This window comes from Opisthocomus hoazin, chromosome 2 (genome assembly GCF_030867145.1).
Source record: "Opisthocomus hoazin isolate bOpiHoa1 chromosome 2, bOpiHoa1.hap1, whole genome shotgun sequence".
In the NCBI taxonomy this organism is placed as follows: Eukaryota; Metazoa; Chordata; class Aves; order Opisthocomiformes; family Opisthocomidae; genus Opisthocomus; species Opisthocomus hoazin.
Window position 1 is genome coordinate 128,833,777 of NC_134415.1, and position 16,353 is coordinate 128,850,129.

Below are 16,353 nucleotides of genomic sequence, written 5' to 3' on the forward strand. Positions count from 1 at the left end.
AGAAAAACAAAACAAAACAAAACAACCCCAAAACCAGAAAACCAAACCCCAGATCTCTAGCACTGTGTTAAGTTCCCCAGAGGCTGTCCTAAGGACAGCAGAGCATCGCTGAGCTTACAGGCACACCGGCACAAGAGGGCTGAGAGAGAAACCCTAAGAGAGCACACCAGGAGGTGCTGTTCTTCTCCATGAGATCGACACTCTGAGAGACTTCAGACTTGCAAGAATTTCACTCAGGCAATAACAAATCAAGGTCTTGAGTCTATTTCCCAGAAGTTGTTCACTAACCTGAGCAGACATATCAATGAGTTTTGGGAGATTCAGTTGGCTTCCTTCTTCTGTCTTCAAGTAATCCAGCAAACACCCTGCAAAAGAGGAGAGACTGCTGTAACTCTTCTGAATAAGCCTACACACTTGCTTTCCCTGATGCTTCTCTGAGCAAACACAACAGATCTGCCTGCATCCTAGAGAAAATCCGGGGAACAACAGTGGGTGTCCACCAGAGCATCTTTCCACTAGCAAAGTTCCCAAACACAGCCCCTTTCCCTCCTCTATTGTGTACAGACCTTTTGCAACCTGCTGGGCATTCTTCACTCAAAGACTCACAGACAAGAGGGGCAAAAGAAAGGACAATTTCAACATAATGGCAGTAAAAATGTGGAACAATCTTCCAGTAGGAACAGAAGAGATGAGAACTTTAAATGCCCTTCAAATGGAGCATCACCTTCTTACAAAGTAGCTCTTGAAATATGAGACCACAGGAGGCAGGATTTCATCACCCAGGAAGTCCTTTCCCACACTGGAAACAAACTTGTGGATCACAGAATCACAGAATCACAGAATAGTAGGGGTTGGAAGGGACCTCTGTGGGTCATCTAGACCAACCCTCCTGCTGAAGCAGGGTCACCTACAGCAGGCTGCACAGGACCGCATCCAGGCGGGTCTTGAATATCTCCAGAGAAGGAGACTCCACAACCTCCCTGGGCAGCCTGGGCCAGGGCTCCATCACCCTCAGAGGGAAGAAGTTCTTCCTCATGTTCAGACGGAACTTCCTGTGCCTCAGTTTGTGCCCATTGCCCCTTGTCCTGTTGCTGGGCACCACTGAAAAGAGCTTGGCCCCATCCTCCTGACACCCACCCTTCAGATATTTATAAGCATTTATAAGGTCCCCTCTCAGCCTTCTCTTCTTCAGGCTGAACAAGCCCAGCTCCCTCAGCCTCTCCTCGTAGGGGAGATGTTCCAGTCCCCTCATCATCCTTGTAGCCCTCCGCTGGATTCTCTCCAGTAGCTCCTCATCTTTCTTGAACTGGGGAGCCCAGAACTGGACACAGTAGTCCAGATGGGGCCTCCCCAGGGCAGTGTAGAGGGGAAGGAGAACCTCCCTCGTCCTGCTGGCCACACTCTTCTTGATGCACCCCAGGATTCCATTGGCTTTCTTGGCAGCCAGAAAGCCAATGGAATCCTGGTCCTTCGCTTAGTCCTTCTGCTTACAGATTTGGTACAATGCCCTCCTCCCCACCCCCCTAATGCTTGGGACTACCAGCTGGCTCGTTGACCAGCTGTCTCGTTGACCAGATTTTGCAGAAACCCAACAAAAAACTCCATGAATCTCTTTACCATTGGCCATGTACTCTGTCACAATGTAGATTGGCTGCTTAGTGACTACTGCATATAACCGGACCAGTTTGTCATGCTGCAGCCTCTTCATCAAGTTTGCCTCTGCCAAGAAGGCATCAGGATCCATGCTGCCCTCCTTCATGGTCTTCACAGCCACCTTGATGTTGTTCTTGTAATAGCCTGCAGAGAGATAATGATGCATTGAGGAATTTCGTCGTCGAATTTCTTTGTAAGGAAGAGACAAGACACAACCGTCAATCCATGTGACTTCATCAGGGGTCATCCCATGTGCACTTTGGTCACAACAACCCCATGCAACACTCCAGGCTTGGGGAGCAGTGGCTGAAAAGCTGCCCGACGGAAAAGGACCTGGGGGTGCTGGTCGACAGCCGGCTGAACATGAGCCAGCAGTGTGCCCAGGTGGCCAAGAAGGCCAGCGGCATCCTGGCTTGTACCAGCAATGGTGTGGCCAGCAGGAGTAGGGAGGTGATCGTGCCCATGTACTCAGCACTGGTGAGGCCGTACCTGGAGGACTGTGTTCAGTTCTGGGCCCCTCATCACATGACGGACATTGAATTGCTGGAGCGTGTCCAGAGAAGGGCAACGAGGCTGGTGAAGGGTCTAGAGAACAAGTCTTAAGAAGAGTGGCTGAAGGAACTGGGACTGTTTAGTGTGGAGAAGAGGAGGCTGAGGAGACACCTTATCACTCTCTACAACTGCCTGAAAGGAGGGTGTAGTGAGGCAGGTGTTTGTCTCTTCTCCCAAGTAACTAGTGACAGAACAAGAGGAAACGGCCTCAAGCTGCGTTAGGGGAGGTTTAGATTGGATATTAGGAAAAATTTATTTTCTGAAAGAGTGCTCGGGCATTGGAATAGGCTGCGCAGGGAAGTGGTGGAGTCCCCATTCCTGGAGGTGTTCAAAAAACATGTAGAGGTAGTACTTTGGGATATGTTTAGTAGGCATGGTGGTGCTGGGGTGACGGCTAGACTTCATGATCTTAGAGGTCTTTTCCTACCTGTGATTCTATGATCCCTGCTCTGTGTGGTGGACACCCATTGAATGAGTCTATCCTCACGCAGTCCTCCCAGCCCTGCAAGACTGTTTCTGAGTGAAACTTGCAAGGCTTCCCACCAGCTAGGTTCTCAAATAATCCAAATACCGTCAAAATGCCAGGACTCTGCAGTCAGGATGTTGACTCCAGTCTGGTCCTGTCCACAATCTCAACTGCCAAGGCAACAAGCAACCACAAAGAGGACAGCAAAGGAAGCTGAGCTCACCCCGCTTCCTCTCCCGCCGATTAGCAGTGGGCAGGAAGGCATAAGCGATTCAGATCTGGGTTATAAAGTGGAACAGGGAAGCAGAAAAAGTGGTATAGTGTCACCCAAGTATCCTGCTGTGTGTAATTCAGGATCCTACAGCCATGCCCAGAATTCCCAGGAAGAATGAAACCATGTCTCAGGAGATGAGTGTATAGTTACTTCAAACCCTCTCGCACATCTCTGGCCTGTAAAACCTATGCTGAACCGCTAATCTGTGCAAACACCACCTATCTGGTCCTTCCCACTCTGTGTGTCTTCATAAATATGTGTTCATCCTTTAGGATCTCCACACCCAGACTAGCCTTGTCTCAGGGAAAGGGGGCTTTCTGTCTTCTCTGTTTAAATATTTCTTTCCTGGAATGGGGGAATTATACTTACCCATCCACACTTCCCCAAACTGCCCACTGCCAAGTTTCTTCACAAGCTTCAAAGATTCCCGTGGGATCTCCCACTCGTCCTGTGCCCAGGGTCTCTGGGGAACCAGGGATATGCAGGGAGCTGTGAGTCGCTGGCACAGGCCATCCCCCTTCTCTGTGTGAGGATAAAGCACAGGACAGTTCAGTGGGATGGGCTGAACTTTCGGCCCCAGTGCTCACCTCCTTTCTACACATGCCAGGAAAAACTCAGCCCATGGGAAACCTCCACAACCACACAAATGTTTCAGCCACAGGTATCAAGGCATCCAGAATAGACACAATGAAAGGGAAAAGCTCAAAGGGAGTCATAAAGGAGAAAATTCTCCTGCCCAGCAAGTCTAAACCCTTCTTCCCAAGCATCCCTCCTGCATATCCCTTCAGCATTCAGCTCTTTCCTGGTGGAAGAAACTCCCTGGTTATAGGACTGTGGGCAGAACTCACCCTCAGAACGTTCTAGGATGAAAGAAAAGACATGGGTGCACGTTTTCTGCTTGGAGAAGCACCCCTGGCCCATGAGAGTGGATGGAGCGATGGTAATGGCTAGTAAGCCCATCCTCCTTCTGCCTACATGTCCACCTTCTGCTAGGAGACAAACACATTGGAGAAGGCGAGCAACTTACGGCTGTAATGATGAATTAGCTCTGGCAGGCTGGAGAAAGTCATTCTGGGGGAGATGTAATATCCCCCGCCATCTAAGGAGCGGATCCGGTAGTGTTTGATGATGTCACCGTGAGCAGAGTTGCTGTCTCTCACAGACAAGGAGTAAGCACCTGGAGAATGAGCGGAAGAAGGAACTGTGAGGACAAGCAGCACCCTGCTAAGGGACCAGCTACCTCCTCTTTCCTCGCTGGTCTGCAGCTGCAGACACTTCTCCCAGCCCTTGCTGCAGCCTTCTCAGGGCAAGTCCCACCTGACTGCAGGGCTACAAATTTCCCTCTCTCCAAGGCAAGTGGAGAGGATAAAGGTTTGTCAGAGCTTAATAAGCTGAGGCTTGGTTGAGTAAAACCTGCCTGTGCAGTGGCCAGCAGCCCCCAGGAAGCGATACGGCAATCCACAGCACATCTCCAGCCGGAGCAATCAGATGCTCCTTAGGTCATGATGGTCTTGCCACAGCTCTGTCTCCCATCTGAGCTCTGTCAACCCCGTCATCTCATCTGGATGAAACAACTGACTGAAGTCTCACCAGTTTGTACAAATGCAGGACTGAAAAGGAGCTAAACCACTCCGTCAGCACAACCAGAATTTCTGTTAGTGGGAGAGATAAGGCCAGGAGACACCTGTCCCTCCTCAGCATCATCCAAGGTCCTCGTGTCCCTGTTATCGCCTATAACCCTTGTGCCAAGGTCCATGGCTCAGCTGGGAGGTACAGAAGGAGGTGCAGAAGGGGCATCCAGGAGAATTGTCTTGTTCAGTCACAAACTTGTGACTGTGGCTAAACGACATCTGGGTTCACATCTAGATTCAGGTGAGATTTGACCTCAAGGGAGCTGCTCAGCGATCTACCACTCCACCCTGCTATTCTCTGCTTGTGATGGGCTTATAATCTAAACCATGGAGTTGGTTTTTTTTCACACAAAAACATCACTAGATGTTGCTACAGAGCAGCAACTTCCAGACTACGTCAGTGTAAATTTCAATACAGCTTAGCGGTGGTTTTCTCCCTTTTGTCTGGATCATATTTCCAGAGTAAGTCATTACAAGCCTGCTGGGCTGTGAGAAGTCCAATACGTCACACGGGTTGACAGGCTGCCTTTTTTTTAATGTTTAAAAAGCCAAAGCTGTATGTGTTAAAAAGTACATATCTGTAATGTAGAATCATAAGCAGAAGTGAGACCTTCCCCAGAGACTCTGAAACCCTAATCCTGCGTGCAAGGGGAAAGTTTATTAACACGTAACACTCGCTGGCTGGTGTTTCTCCATTGCAGCAGCAGCAGTTCCCTACACCGTGTCTGGAAACCATTTGCATTTTTAAAAAGTAATGAAAGAAAACCACCTCTGTGGATATTTGCTCTGTTGCAGTGATTGTAAATCTTTACAAGAAGAGTTTGGGAGAGTCCAAAATCTTTCCAAGCGCTAGCCATCGTTTTGAGAGGGGACTCCTTTTCTGCAGAGACCGGACTATGAGGTATGGTGGCATGAGGTTCGTGGAATACCTGTTGGTTTAGATGAAGAGCCAAGGAACCTTAAGGCCTGAAGTACACAGCTTTGGCATGGTGGGCTCCTTCTCAACAGAGGATGCTCTTCTGAAACCCTTTCCTTCATCATGAGCACGAGGCAGAAGACAAAAAGAGAAGCCCTTTTGGCTCTATCAGTCCTGCAGCTGAACATCTGAGAAACAGCCCTGAAGCATCTTCAGTGGGGCAACAAAAAGCTCAAGGGAAGGGCAAAAGAACAGCTCATTTTTGCAGACCATGTCTCAGTGACCAAAGGTCATTGCACAGCTAAGGATGTCTTTCCCAGGGAGTGATCTTTGGTGGGTGCAGAGGGGTGTTGCTGGGGCTTGTGTCTGCGGTGCTCAGCACAAGTCCTGCTAGAGCTGATCAGCCATATTCACGCTCCCTAGCACTAGTCCCCAGACCTCTTCTGGTTCCTCTGTGGTACCTATGCGGGCCTAAGTTGCAAATAATAAAAATAATAGTAATAATAGTAATAATAATAATAAGAAGAAGAAGAAGAAGAAGAAGAATACACCATCAACAACAGCAACTTCTGTTATTGTTGTTGAGAACGATGATGCTATTTTAATGTCAAAGTGATTGAAACAATGTGCAGGCTAGGCTGCAGCCCATCAGATTTGGGCTTCTACAGCTCAAGTCCAAGCGGGTGACTTGCATGCCTGGGATGTGGCTTAGGGTATGTGTGGGATTTTTACAGTGCAAGGCCTGCTAAAGGAAGGAGCCAAACATGGAGTGAACCCAGCTGCACTGACGACAGACAGCATTGCAGAAGGGAATTAACGACTAACATGTGTGCAAGTGGATGCCTGGGGGGCTGAAAGTCAGCAGAGAAGAGGAGATCCATTTGTCCATGTGGTTGCACCCAAAACACCTGCTCTCCTGACCCCACTGGCCCTTTAAACCCTCCTGCATCATTCAAACCAGTGACACGCAGCATGCAGTGGTGACAGGGGCTCTGGGCACCCTCCAGGCCAGTCTATCAGCTGCCTACTACCAGCATTGATACTTACGCTGTCTTTAGAGTTAATGACTGTATTTGACCCCAAGTCAGAGTTGAATTTGCTGGAGTGAGTGTGGTAGAGCAAGGAGGCTGGTGAAGGGTCTAGAGAACAAGTCTTAAGAAGAGTGGCTGAAAGAACTGGGACTGTTTAGTGTGGAGAAGAGGAGGCTGAGGAGACACCTTATCACTCTCTACAACTGCCTGAAATGAGTGTGTAGTGATCCAGGTGTTTGTCTCTTCTCCCAAGTAACTAGTGACAGAACAAGAGGAAACGGCCTCAAGCTGCGTTAGGGGAGGTTTAGATTGGATATTAGGAAAAATTTATTTTCTGAAAGAGTGCTCGGGCATTGGAATAGGCTGCGCAGGGAAGTGGTGGAGTCCCCATTCCTGGAGGTGTTCAAAAAACATGTAGAGGTAGTACTTTGGGATATGGTTTAGTAGGCATGGTGGTGTGGGGGTGATGGTTGGACTTGATGATCTTAGAGGTCTTTTCCAACCTATGATTCTATGATTCTCTGATTCTCTGTCACTCACCATGGCCAGTTACCATTCCCTTTGGAGCTGCAGTGTAAAGGCAAAGCCCTAGGGCTGAAAAGCTTCAGTCCTCTCTTCTCCCAGTGATAGTAGCAATTGAAAAATGTTAAGTGGAGCCAGACAAATGGCAGGACTCCCATTCTCCCCCAGTGATATCCAGGATGGCTGAAAGGAGTTCTTGTTCCTCAGCCACAAGTGACATTTGCTTGTCCTCCAGTCCTGCATTGTGTCCCGGCACAGAGGTCCCCACCTGCACTTGACACCAGCTCAGAGCAGTGTGAGCAAATCCGAATCTTGCCCTGGGCAGCGCTGGGTGTCAGACTCCCCTGTTCTGGGTCTGGGGTCCCCAGAACATCCTGCAAGGTCTCGCAGGTCCTTTCTGTTCAAACGGTGGCAAGTTTTGTATGGAAAAGAGCAACAGAAGGTGCAAAGGATGGGATTCAACTTCACATCATACCTAGGGCTGATTCAGTCACCTAAACGTGGGTGTCTGGTACTACCTGAGATGTTATGAGACATCTACATGGGCTTGGCAGATATGGTCCAAAACCACACCTGCTAGTAGAACACCTGGAGATGACTCCAAGACATTCAGGGTTCAACAACCACATCAAGCCCCACTGGCTACAGCAGAAGCTCAGGCAACTACCACATGTGATATCTACAATTCTACCCCTGCATTTCAGACTGAGTCCCACTTTCACATTGCATATATGGCATCTCCTATTCCTACAGGTATCATCAGGCTTCTTCCCAATGGGAAACCCATGAACTCAGCTGGATTACGGTGGTTGAGCTCTGTGAGGTCTCTCCTGCCAGGAGTACAGCCACAGCAGTCTTGCTGTCAGACAGGAGTTCGTGACTCGGCACAGCTGTGCGACTGCTTTCCTGCAGGTTTCAGAATGATTATTACTTCGGGGGAAGATTTGTTTATTTCCAGCAGCTTCTGCAAGACTAGCTCTCCACCAATGGTTTCACTGCTTGTCTGCTTCCCACACTGTCTTGACAAGGACTCATCTTCCTGGGATGTTGAATGTGCCTGTCATGGCGTCTGTGAAATGTTGGCTGAAAGTGACGCCCACAGGTTTGCATATCTTCAGTATCTCTAACCATGAGCAAAATGAGAGACTGCTTAGAATGGGCTGTGAATAGGTGCTGCTCTTAGGCAGGGTGCAGAATGTGTCCTGCTGTTGCTGAGACAACCCAATATGAGCCAACCACCCTCCGGCACATGTAGCTACGAGGGCTACTGCCCTTAGCTTGACTCAGTGCTCAGCCGTGAAGGTCAGATGTTGCTGGTGATGTGCAAAGGGAATGAAAATGTGTGTTGTGTAAGAGGAAAACAAGAAGAACCTGTGGGGTTCAAAGTGCAGGGTTAATTCCATGGCATTGCTCGTGGTGGGTCACAGAGTGCTTTACATTAGTGAACTCAGCTTCATGGCACATTTGGAGACGCAGAGCTTTCTCTTTTTCCCTTCTCCTTTGAGAGGAGGAAGCTGTGGTTAAGATGAATCAAATGGTGTCACCATGACCTTTCCGGCAGTCTAAAGCTCAGGGTGTTCAGGTAGAAGCTGATTGCACAGGATGGTTCAGAGGATAAGGTGTTTGAAGTACTAGCAGCCGTATTTTAAGACAGAATACTAAATATCAGAAAAGGCACAGGTGAGACACATTTCAGAGCAGAAGCTGATTGCTGAGCATTGGGTACTAACATGGGACTTTCATGGAGTTGAACACGCCACTTCTGCTAATGCAGAATATCACACATATCCAGCTAAGTCTGCTTACAGACAGCAGAGACAGGGCATTAAAGATCAGGTCTAGTCTGGTTATTTCTCCTTTAATCTCAGAACTCCACCACCTCTGCTCAAGCCCTCTGCGACCTAGACCCACTCATGCTCCAGAGAATTGCAGAGAATTATTTCACCCTGCGTTTGCAGCTTGTGGCCAGCAGAAGTAGGGGACAATTTTACTGAGCAAGTGTAAGGAAAGGTCTGATCCCATCCTTGTGTGGCATCAAGAGATGCCACAAAGACTACAATCACGTGTGGACAGAGGGCCTCAATCCTTCCCAGATCTTCAGATCCCATACAACATACAAGTGTCTGCTGGGCTTCTGCACGGGACACGTGTTGCTCCCTACCCTTCCTGGGTGCAATACACAGTCACGGCAAGTACCCAAATATCGCAGCAAAAAAATGGGAGAGTGGGAAGGGGATAAATAGCAGAGAAACATGTGATGACTTGTTCAAACCGGGTCATTGCAAAGGCACCACCAAGGTAGTGGGGAAACCAATATACAAGCAGAACAAGTGACTTGTAAAGCGAAATCCTTAGAAACAAGTTTCTTCAATGTTTCCTGACATGAATGATCCCTAAAACCTCTGAAAACTGCAAATCTAGGTGGAAAGCAGCCATTTTACTTGGCTTCCATCTCATCAGGGGCATGGGGATGCGAGCCCAGGCCTAGGGCACAGCAGGAAGTCAAAGTAGGCTGCTATAATGCTAGCACTGCACCCCTGCCTGGTGGCTGAGGGAGAAGGTTACAGAAAGATGAGCATCTTGTTGCCCCACTTAGCACACTAGATATCACACCAGTTCAAGACCAGCACTCCAGTTTGATTCTATTTATCAAATCCTGCGGTTGGAGGTGGCTGAAATGGTCAGGTCTGCAACACAGCCAGGGCTCAGACTACATCTGTGAGTAAAATACACCATACCAGAACCTGCTTTCTAGTCCTGCGTCACATCCACACCATGAAACTCTCTGATCCTCCAAAACTGTGTGACTGTACTCAAATTAACTATTAGGAATGGTGCCTGGCTGACATCAGGACAACACCTGCGCAGAGTCTGTGTGGATGACCCAGCTATCGTGTCCGGGCTCTGACACTGTTTAATTTACTGGTGATGACGTAGCCACACAGGAAGGGACAGATACTGCCTTGGAGAGCTCCCATGTGACAAGAAAGAAAGGAGATGCTACCATGGGCAAGAACTAGTTGCAAACCAGAGGATACAGTCTATCAGTTCCCACTCTACTGTTTGGCCAGGGCCTTGTGGAAGCATTTGGGAAGCAAGTCAAGGAAAAGAAGGTCCCGTATTACTTCAGATGGATGCTCCAACTCTCTACTGATCTACTAGGAAGGCACAATCCACGTTTTCCCATGTGGCAAAGAAAGTGTCCTATATCCATTTCACAGGAAAGAAGCCAAAGCACAGCAAGGCTGAAATACTTTCCTGAACTACTGTAATGACCTGGTTCAGAGCAGAACTATGAGACCACCATGAGCAACATTTCCTCCATGATGTAAACACACCTGCTGGCCCAGAGAATGCAAGGAGAGAAAAGAAGGAAAGAAACAATATGAAATTCCCATGGCACAATCTAAACCAGCTTCCAGACTGTCTACAAATGAACAGCACAGAACGAAAAAGTTGCAGTTAATCAGTGAAGTATTATGGTTAATAACCAGATCCACTGCCCAAGAGAAGTGACCACAATGCTCTGCCCATTCCATCATCATTGGGTCACATCTTCAGAAGCCAGATGTGTTCATAGGGAAGGAAAGTGGGTGATATCTACCTTTCCTAGTCAGTCAGTCCTCTTCCAAAAGTCCTGCCTTGCATCAATCCCCACTCTGCTACAAACTATCAGGAAACACATGTTTCTTCTGGAAAAATATTTCACCAAAAGACTTTTTGCAAAATTCTACAAGTTTCTGCTGCAAACAGGTGACATGCTTCTTGAAGAGTGTGCAAAAGCATCTCCATTTGACAAAAAAAACAGTAGTATTTCCTCCAGGAGAAAAGGAATAGGAACCCTCTACACATTGTTTTGGAAAGTCTTATGTGCTTATCTGTGTTCCTGCATCTCTGGCACCAGCCATGGTGACAAGAGCCACCCTTACCACACCCTGAACTACACACACAAGTATCACCATGAGCAAATCTTTGCCCTCCAAAACCCCAGCTCACTTCTGCAGCCCTAGCAAGCGCTGTTTTGCCCAGTCAGATCCAAGAAACACTGATGCAACAGAACTTTGCAGATCAGGTCTGCAAGGTTTTCCAAGCCGTGGCAATAATGAGGAGTTACCCCTGCTCTGCAGATCTCACCTTTGCTGGTTTCACTCTCTCGGACAAGGAAAGAGCCGACTTTGTTACCAGAAGACAACAGCAGCCGTTCAGCATCTTTTCTGTTCAGGGTTTTAAAATACCACCTGGGAGACAGAAAAAGCAAAACCCTTGTTTGAAAAGGAAAAGCTCTAAAAATACCCAAATTCTTTCCAGTTAGCTCATTTTTTTTTTACCATTACACTCTGAAAATGAGGGTTACTTTTATCAGTAAATGGTTTTTTATCTGCTGGAAAGTGGCAGTAATAGACTGTTTTCAGTAGATTGACACCAGATTTCGGTCATTTTAGGCTCATTTCACAGCCCAGCAATTCAGCCAGAGCAGAGAGTAGCTGGTATGTGCAGTACCCCATACAAGAGAGAGGTGCAAGCTCAGCCAAAACACAGCCTCTGAGGCACGCAGGGACAAACAGCTCACCTGGCAAGTGAGTAAACACTGAGCAGTGCCCAGGTGGGCTGCAAATAAAGCAGATACCTGGGCTCCAGGCTGAGAACAGGGTGCCTATAAGCCATTTAAACGTACCCTTTGGATAAAAAGAGCATTTATGTCTCAGCCACATTTCTGTGCGCTGTTAAATGTTTGCTGGATTCGGTGATGGTTGGGTCCCTCCAAGAGGAGACTGCAAGTGGGGCTGATCATTTACAGCTGAATGCCATAGAGAAGAATAAGTCATGGAAAAAATTTCTTCTGCTGCTTGTATTATAGGTATAATCAACCCTTTTGGCTCAAGTCTTTCTTACCATCCTCTTTACACAGAGCCAAACATGTAGGCTGCATCTGGGCTAATGAAACAAACAGCACCAGGCTGTGGGTCTGGGCGCTGGCACTCAGTTTTCTTCCTAGTTAAATTGTTGGTGTGGTCTCTGGCACATCCAAGACCTGGCTTACTGCACCCTTCCCGATCTCCAGTTCCAGTTTGCATACAGACACCGTCTTGGAGGATGACGAATTTTAACACTATGCATGCGGGTGGACTGGCACAGAGGGCCAGAGGATGGTCTCTGACACTGCTAATTTACCAGTGCAAATGTAACTGTTATGTTCTTTCCCCTAAATCATTGTTTTACACCATGGGTGAAATCAATGTGACAGGAGTCTTCACCCACTTTCCCCACAGCAACCTCATCCTCCCTGCTCTGCAACCACTTGGTGCTTAAAACTTTTCCTGAACTTTCTGGCAGCATTTCTGGGGGTGATGGAAGACTTCTTGCCATCCAGCCCACCACTGACATCTTCCTGCCTTCAAGTAAAGCTGTTCCTGTAGCTTGTTGAGAGACAGGTCACTGCATCAGTGCTCACCATTCATAAGCTTACACACTTACCTTTCCTCTTCCAAAGTGTCTACCTGTGCGACAAAGTTACTAGGGATGTAGCCTTTCCTCCCGCTGCTGAGGGATTTTGCCAGCCACCAGTCCCCCTCACTGCAAAGCAAGCAGAAGAAGAAGCATGAGTGTTTCATGACAAGAGGTTTCATGACAAGATAAGGATGTGGGGATGGCATGGGTTTCAGGGTTTTGAGCACTGCAAATAGACCAACACTCCTTAATCCACTCTACAGGTCCCTCTCGATGTCTTAGGACCACTACCAGGCTGAAGGCTGTTGGTATCTCAGGGGTTGCTGCAGGAGAAAGTCTCCATCCATGAATGCAGAGGAAGCCCAGAGTGCCCACAGACCCAGATCTCTGCTACACGCCTTAAGTGAGAGGAGGCAAATCTGTGTCACCACGGGTTTATCTGCCTCTTGCACAGGAACATCAGACGTCTTGCTTTCTGCTCCTTCCTATGTCTGCCAGGCACCCCACTGCTTTGCTCTCCCGCTGCTGACCCAGCCGGCCAAAAGCCATCCCCACCCAGAAGTCTCCCCTGTCCCATGGGCCTCAGCCCACGGCGTCTGGGTGAGAAATGTCACCTCTGGGGCCCAGCTCAGAGAGAGGTAATGAAAGGAGCAGTGCTACCAGTGCTACCAGGGCATCCAAGCCCACCTCTGCTGTGTTATGGACTGGGCAGATGGACTGTCAGCCTCTTCTCTTATGAGTTTGAGAAGAAGGTGAAATGAAACCATGGGCCTCTCTGGCTTGATTCTGTCCTTTCCTCTGACTACACCCAACCCACATCCTTCGTAAAAGCACGATCAGCACAAAATATGAAACAGGAGCTAGGTTACTGTTATTTATGTTACTTCTACACCCACGCACACCCTCAGTGAAAAGGTCCGAGTATTATCCAGGCAGGGACACTACTCAACCCAAAAGTATCTTCAACCCATGGAAACGTCACCTTCCCCATCTTTGAACCCCTGGCAGAAGGTCACTTACTTGGACAGGACTTGGAGTTTCTCCCCCTTGACCAGCTGCAGGTCACGGTCACTTGAGGCAGGAAAATCGTACAGTGCAATCACAATAAAGTTATCTGAAAGAAGAAGCAACACCATTGAATACAGTCGGTTTGGTGCCGATCATGCACACCCAAGTGTACAGCAGGGCATTTCACCTCTCCGCTCACGGGGGATGTCAACCCCCCCTTCCCCCAAAAAACAAGATTTCCATAATGCAGCTTTCCTGCCAACCACAACCTCTGCTTGGGGACTAACATCGATTCACCAAAGTGCTTCCTGTTTATGTGTTTTTAAAGCACTTCAGACGCCGCTATCCACAAAACCCAGTGTGTCAACAAGGAAAAAGGATTTGTGTGGAATAAGAAGGGCCGTAAATAACCTGTCAGTGTATGGCTTAAGTTTTACACGGCAGTAAATGAAAACTGCTGTAGTAACATTTCAAGGGTGTCTCTGGGATTCAGCTCAAAAAGATGAGGCTTTCTTGATTGAAAAAGGTATAAAGCCGTCTCAGTTTCTGTTACTCAAGCCCATTGCCAGAATTTAACTCTCCCTCCAGATGCTCTCGACTCAGCTTGTACGTTGCCGTCCTTTTGATGAACTATTCCTTGCAGACGTGCCACCACGTTTAAGTCATGCTGCTGCTTTTGACCCAGCACCTCTATATTGCCTGGCTGCTCCGCTCAGCTGGAATTCCCACCAGGGTGGTGGATGCTCCAGGATCCCCTTCCCTCTCCTTGGCTCAGATGCACTTTGGATGCTTCAGAACACAAAACCGGTGCTCTGTGTCTCCTATTTTGCTTGCAACACACCTGGAATGAGGCTGGGAACAATTCTCCATCCTCATGCCCTACCCTACTGCTTTGCTTTTACTCCAGCTGTGTTGATTTAGCCTAAATTTTGGCACGGCAAAAATAAACTTTCACTCTGTGGTGCACATAAGCTGTGCTGTGCGTGGCAAAGCTGCTGCCTGGTATGTGTGCTGCGAGGCTGCTCACCCTCCCCGGGGCAGATCTCTGTGGGCTGGAGCTGAATTGCTACCTTTGCATGCCTGAGTTGTGCTGGTGCTGCTCTCGGACAGGTTGTGCAACCACTCACATGTGCTCTGCAGTCTCGCAGCTACTGAAGCAGAAATAAGCAGCTATTTCAGGGTAGATCAAACTTCATAAAGAGGACGAGCACATGCACAAAAACACAAAAACCAAAACAAAACAAAATGGCGAAAAAGGAAAAAGGAGAAAGAAGAAGAAAGAGAAGAAGAAGGAAAAAAAGAAAAAAAAGAAAAAGAAGAAAATGAAGGAAAATGAAAGAAAAAGAAAAAGTAAAAGAAAAAGAAAAAGGAAAAGAAAAAGAAAAAGAAAAAGAAAAAGAAAAAGAAAAAGAAAAAGAAAAAGAAAAAAGAAAAAGAGAAAGAAAAAGAAAAAGAAAAAAAAGAAAAAGAAAAAGAAAAAGAAAAAGAAAAAGAAAAAGAAAAAGAAAAAGAAAAAGAAAAAGAAAAAGAAAAAGAAAAAGAAAAAGAAAAAGAAAAAGAAAAAGAAAAAGAAAAAGAAAAAGAAAAAGAAAGTAAAAGGAGCCATTTTCTGCAGAAAGGTTTTAGCTTGTACACAGCCTAATTAATGCACGGAGAGTGATGGACAGTCTATAAATAGCGTTTTTCAAAACAGGCTGTCAAGCCAGAGTCTCTGTGTGACCTTTTCAACTAATGCCACCAGCAAGAGAGCCAGACTGGCCCTTTGTCACCGTAAGATAACGTGTCTCTGAGGCAACTTGGGTTTTGTCTCTGTGCAAGGCCCGGCTGCTGCGCAGCTGCAATTTATTGGAGAGGAGGGAGAAGAAAGGGTCTGTATGGGAGGAAAAGTAGCTTGTAAACCATATTTCTAAGCGGTTTCCTCCAGGCTTGCAAGGAGGAACTTAAAGATCCATGAGAGGTTTCAACAGAGCCTCATTCTTTCCTACGTATGGGGAAAAGGATGACTGGTCGCAAGGGAGAATGGTTTGAAGACTTAAAATAGCTTGCATGGCTGGGGGCTCCCCCTTGAGGGATCTGAAAGCATCTGGCATTAGCAATGCACCCAAAACTCTTGTTGCCTCCTTGAGGAAGGTGTCCTCATGCAGCTTCACTGACACGAAAGGTTTCTGGGCATGTGCCTGCTGCAGTGTGTCCACAACTAATGTGTTCATCCACATGCACCATCCTGCTCCTCCTGGAATTAAAATAATGCAGTGGTTGCACTTTTGCTTTCAAAAATAGAAGCACATGTGCAAATATCTTCAAGCACATTGTGGCTGTGTATACAAGAAAATAAAATGAAAAACGTAGTTTTGATCTTCAAGCGACTGACTCAAGTACAAATAAACTAAACCAAAAACAAGAAGGAGAGAGGGAGAAAGAAAAAGAGCAAACACAGCAAGCACAAAGATGTTTTGCACGCTGAAAAAAAATTACGGTCATCTCTTGTCCCCTTCTCAACATACGTGTTGAGAAACACTGCACATTTACTCGAGCCAGAAGAAAAGCTCTCTCTGCTCAAGCCAGCAAGACTGGCTGTCTCCTGACGAAAGTGACTCTTCCTGTCTCTGAGCCTGTCACCCCGCTGAGAAACAGAGCCGACAATACTTTCTTGACCTATTTGATCAAGTTAGGTCATGAGCGACTCTACGGCAGAGAAGCCGTCGGGGCTGCCAGGAGTGACGGCTCTGCAGATAATGCTCGCAGCCCAGAGACTTTGATTGCGAGCCAAATACATCTTGGCTCAGAGCTGTTGTCAGGAAAGTTAGATACCAGCTCGGTTTGCATAGGCTGGGTGCCAGTTTGATGGCTTA

The 16,353-nt window shown here is 47.6% G+C and overlaps 1 protein-coding gene across 1 annotated transcript in view; it reads right to left on the bottom strand.

The window, feature by feature from the left end:
- BLK (BLK proto-oncogene, Src family tyrosine kinase) overlaps positions 1 to 16,353 on the bottom strand; it is a 37,287-nt gene that overhangs the window by 7,391 nt on the left and 13,543 nt on the right. Inside the window, exons 4-10 of the mRNA XM_009942310.2 lie at positions 13,514 to 13,607; positions 12,521 to 12,619; positions 11,180 to 11,283; positions 3,973 to 4,122; positions 3,315 to 3,467; positions 1,618 to 1,797; positions 289 to 365 (exon numbers count right to left, since the gene is read on the bottom strand). Of these exons, the coding sequence (XP_009940612.2) occupies positions 289 to 365; positions 1,618 to 1,797; positions 3,315 to 3,467; positions 3,973 to 4,122; positions 11,180 to 11,283; positions 12,521 to 12,619; positions 13,514 to 13,607 (857 nt within the window). The remainder of the gene's footprint in view (positions 1 to 288; positions 366 to 1,617; positions 1,798 to 3,314; positions 3,468 to 3,972; positions 4,123 to 11,179; positions 11,284 to 12,520; positions 12,620 to 13,513; positions 13,608 to 16,353) is intronic.